This window comes from Zerene cesonia, chromosome 10 (genome assembly GCF_012273895.1).
Source record: "Zerene cesonia ecotype Mississippi chromosome 10, Zerene_cesonia_1.1, whole genome shotgun sequence".
NCBI classification, from domain to species: domain Eukaryota; kingdom Metazoa; phylum Arthropoda; class Insecta; order Lepidoptera; family Pieridae; genus Zerene; species Zerene cesonia.
This window is the reverse complement of record NC_052111.1, coordinates 1,115,812-1,121,045: the sequence shown is the minus strand read 5'-3', so window position 1 is coordinate 1,121,045 and position 5,234 is coordinate 1,115,812. Positions and strand designations below refer to the sequence as shown.

Sequence of the window (5,234 nt, the reverse complement as noted above, 5' to 3'; positions counted from 1 at the left end):
ATAGCACAACCGACAAACCGACAACACACACGGTATCATATTGCACATTAAAAAAAGCATTTAATTATCCAACTTTTAATTCATAGCAATCGATTTACAGTCTATAGGTCTGCTATCGAAAGCTGGCATGTCCCACACATAAACACGTTACGCTTGTGTATTGTCTGCGAATATGCACACCATAGATTATACACTTATATACTGCATGCACACATTGTGGCGTTGCATTATACGGGCATTATGAGAGTCTATCCGTCTCTTTCGCGCGCAAAAATGTTTATGAGTATGAAGGAGACAGGTATTGTTTGACTTTTGCTACTTCTAATAAATAGTGCGTTTTTCTTGTATTCGTTTGTTTGCGTTGCCGATGAATAAACGTGTATACATTAATGTCTTAAAATAATTGGCATCGGAATAAAACTTTATCAAGCCAATCACGTGCAATAGTGTACAATATTTTTAACTATTTCATAAATCATAATAAATCAGCAATTTTGAATACTACCTAATAAAATATTTGTACGAACCCACGTCAATTCAGCGTTCAATTACGAATCTGGGCAAAACAATAGTAAATATAATTATTACAATGGAAAGGACAAATATTATTTTATTCATTCATAAAAGTGTAGACTAGACACGCCATTTCAAAAAAAATTTACGTACTGTATACAGAAATTACTTCGTTTGTGAGTCGAACGAAGTCGACGTCCGCAGTGTCGTCGTGATCGTGCCAGCTTTAGATAACACGGCTATACCATCTAAATGAAACTATTACTTACACATATAATATTGTACATTAAACACTAAGTTATCACACACATAGACGTTTATCTACACAAAACACGTTCCTCGTAAAGTTAAAAGGCATCAGAGATCATAATATGTCGGCCGCTATCAACAAGACCTCATTTTAGAATCCTAGATAAATCATTCGCCGTATTGAGCAATTGAAATCTCTTTATTTTTATTCACTAAACAAACATATCTATGCTCGAAATCCATAGACATTCAATTATTGCCTTTAAATGCAGTCGAAAATCAATTGACTGGTAAACAAACAATCGAACTAAATATTATTTTAATATTGCACGCCAATACTTTAATTTCGAATTTACTTTTGTATCGTAATATTGTATAAATTTCGCTAATATTAAAACGAATTCTTACACGAATAAATAGGACGTAAATAACTGGTCCAAAACTTTATGGTATGCATAAAACTGTTTTCAACAGCAATATATCTTTGTCTACCCTCAAATACCGTTCAAACTGTATCTAACCGCCTTTACACACCTAGTTAACAATTAACTTACAGCTGGCAACACGAGGAGTCATCAAGAGACCTTAACACTTAACAACCAAATGACGATGAGTTTATATTAGATATATCAACGTTTAAACATTACATTGTCAATTCTTTTAAGGTACTAAGAATACAAAGAAGTCACTCATTATAGAATGCAGATACGTTGTTATTTACGGTAAGGACTAGCGCGTTAATATTAAATTATCGTTAGATATAATGGATGTAATTACCACTAACTACTCGTGAAATAACTGCAGTTATAACTTACCTTCACCACTAACCCTAAATTACCAACAATCACATTGTTAAAATATTTGACACCTACATTTCAAGAAACTGAAAAGAGATATTAAAACTCGATACATATTATTTCATACACCAACTACCAAGTCGCAAAAAGTGGTATCGGGCAGCAACCTTGATATTCAACGACAATTCGTATAAATAAATAGAAAATTTTATTTATTTTTGTCACGTTTTCACTCTTAGATGAACTCTTTTTTGCCACGTTCTACAGTATCCTCAATAATTGATGTGTACTTCGTCAGATTCATTCAAATTTTACAGTAAACTTTCTTATGTGCCGCCATTAACCGTAATAAATCAAAATTATATCCGACTCCTCCACATGAGATCTATATTCGGGCCTTCTATAATGCCATTTTGTCACGCTATAACCTAAACTAGCAACAAACTACAAATATACAATCAAACTACAAACTCGCACTAGAAACCGCGTCTATAAGGGCACAATTCCTGTCAATTCCAGTCTCCTCATGAGTGTGAGAGAGATAGAAAACGATTGATTGTAAATGTGCAAGTGAGATGGCATGCGAATTGTCACTACTTAAAAATCGATTTCATTGATGACGTTTCAAATCGAAGTACCTACATACTTATCATATTAAGAATATAACATACACCTTTTTTTATATCTGCAACAGGGAAATAGTCTGTGATCAAGTTGGAACATTACGTTTTACTTTAAAATTTTGTTAAAATTTTCAAAAAATCCACGCTTACATATAATATATAATGAAACAACGATACCAATACGTGTTTATATATCAACCAATGAGAACACGAGTTACATTAAATTTTGAACAACATTTTTAAGTCGCCATCTTTAATTTCTTACCGATTGGCACATAATATTATAAAATACCATTGCACTCACGTAAAGCTTAATTGCGTTTGTTTTAATCTTATATTCTGATTTTAAAACAAATTATAATTAAGAACCGAAACGATCACATCGTAGCGATCGATAAAATTATCTAAATATAATATATTACATTGTTATATTCCCCTAATGATTATTTATGATAACTCCTCACCGCTCAAGAGAAACACTCTAAAGGAAGACTCGTCTACTGCATCGGTGTAAAGCTCCTCCTGTGGAAATAAAGTGCATTATTTAATAAAGAAAAATAGATAATAGTGATAAGCAATATTTTATCATTCTGACAATTGTATGTATACTGTCGGATATCGATTGTATTTTTTAGTGTTCTGTTGAATGAATAATTGTCATTTAATATTTATGTAATGATGTCGCTTTTTATAGCCTGTCACAACTCGTTTAGTTATAAAGTCCTATTAAATCGAAATTTTACACTTAGAGGCGTTGCGTATTCGTAGGGATTGTGCCTTGGTGTGCGTACGTTCTTTATTCAGTGTTCGACCCAACTACCCTCACTTTGTTAACAGTTTTTGTCGCTGACTGTGACTTGTTATCAACTGACTAAATCAATCAGTCGTGTAAAATTGCACTACATTCTTTTGATTTATAACAATTCATCCATTTCATGGATCAAGCTATGTACTTACATCCAAATACAGGATTAGGATAGCATAAAAATGAAACTGTTTATGCATCGAGTAAACGCATACCTGCGAGATGTCGAGCGAGGGCGCGCCCAGCAGCAGGTCGGCGTCGAGCGCCGCCAGCCCGCGCTCGCACACGCGCACCGCGCTGCACATCTGCCTGCGAATTGCATATTGCATATATCATTGCTTAATTGCATATATAATTGCAGAATTGCATATATAATTGCAGAATTGCATATGTAATTGCAGAATTGCATATATAATTGCAGAATTGCATATATAATTGCAGAATTGCATATATAATTGCAGAATTGCATATATAATTGCAGAATTGCATATGTAATTGCAGAATTGCATATGTAATTGCAGAATTGCATATATAATTGCAGAATTGCAATTGTATTCACAGCCCGCGCTCGCCCACGCGCACCGCGCTGCACATCTGCCTGCGAATTGCGCAATATGATTATTTAGAATCCAAGTCGCACCTAGCACCAGGTGTCGCTGTGACACTGCTGCACAGGAACATAAACTCGAACACATTGCTAAAATGTCCAAGTTACACATAGATATCACTAGCACTAGACACTGCTACACAGAACAGTAAATTCACCTAGACCTTTATAAGAGGCGCTTTTGAATCGTAGTTATTCATACATATATATCAAGCACCGGTTCGGAAAGCAGTCTGTACAAAGAAGAACGTTTTTTGTTCACATCCAAATAGTAAATACCGCTATGAACAAGAAAAATGATGTAACTGTCTGACATATCAATGCAGTCTTAAATATCTTTGGATTAGAAACTGGAAATTTAGCACTGTACCCTCTTTTATAGTGAAGGCACTAAGAAATGATTTATAAAATTTCGCCCGTTAAGAGAGTAAATGAAAGAGGGTCGGTTTGTACATAAATCCATTAGTTATTTAGAAGCGAAGTCCATAGAACCGACTTACTCGCTATCCTCACTGTGAAACACGCTGCCATGCAGGAACAAGTCACTCCGCACCGTGTAAATATTGCTCTCCGAACCCTCCGACTGTCCCACCTGCAATAATGTTTTTGTAGTTAATATTATTAAACTTGCATTTTGGTAAAAAATATTCATGTATCTATAGACTAAGCTGAAGTGTAATTCCACTATTTTCTTAAACTATAAATTAATCTAGATAATAAATAACAATTAAAAACATAAAAATTTTCTAACGGTACCTCTGAAATAGTAAAAGCTATATGTAAAAAATCTACACACACGCATAGAACATACACTCTCTTACAGCAGTATCAAATACACACTGACGCCCATCGATATTACCTGAACATCATCTTCAAGTACATATCCATCAGCTGGACTCTTATAACTCTTCACCAATGGCCACGTACAGTGTGTCCTTGCTGACTGTCCCTCCCCCTCCACTTGCGTCAACTCCTCCACTTCTATTATACCTTCCTGTAACCCATCCTCTCTAACTCCCTCCATATCTACATTCACTGTGTTTTCTATTTCCAGCTCCATATCGACGTTACTAGTTTCCGATTGTAAGAGAACATCTTGCGATTCATCTTTTTTCTCCTCCACTAATTCTACCGCTGATCCATCCCATAAATTAACCTGAAAATGCAAAATAACATATTTGCCATTTTTTTATGAAGAAATAAATATGGAAAAAAACTGTGACTTTAATCCAACAGAGTAGGCTTAGTAAATAAATCAATAAATTTAAAGTTAGAGCATTAAATCAATAAATGTATCTTTACCATAAACATATTAGGCTTTTTCAAAATTTGCTCATTGTCAGCTGGCACGGGATCCTCTATTTCATTTGTGTCTTCTTTACGGTGCACTTTCTTCATGTGCGTGTAGAGTGAACTCATGTTTGTAAAAGTTTGTTTGCAATCTAAAATAAAAACTTCGTTGAAAACTTTATATCATTCAGACATATCTCATATCTATCATTGAAATAAATCGATTATATCCGAAACTAAACGCACACGCACGCACACACAAATGCACGCACGCACGCACGCACACACACAAACACACAAATGCACGCACACACAAACGCACGCACCTGCGAGCGGGCAGGCGTGCGGCT

The 5,234-nt window shown here is 34.9% G+C and overlaps 1 protein-coding gene across 1 annotated transcript in view; it reads right to left on the bottom strand.

Moving 5' to 3' along the window:
- Positions 1 to 213: 213 nt before the first annotated feature.
- The window catches only part of LOC119829607 (zinc finger and BTB domain-containing protein 11-like), an 8,455-nt gene continuing 3,434 nt past the window's right edge, over positions 214 to 5,234 (bottom strand). Inside the window, 6 exon segments of the mRNA XM_038352205.1 lie at positions 214 to 2,704; positions 3,203 to 3,296; positions 4,095 to 4,186; positions 4,454 to 4,750; positions 4,897 to 5,036; positions 5,211 to 5,234. The exon segment at positions 5,211 to 5,234 is cut by the window's right edge and continues 14 nt beyond it. Of these exon segments, the coding sequence (XP_038208133.1) occupies positions 2,630 to 2,704; positions 3,203 to 3,296; positions 4,095 to 4,186; positions 4,454 to 4,750; positions 4,897 to 5,036; positions 5,211 to 5,234 (722 nt within the window). The 3' untranslated portion in view covers positions 214 to 2,629.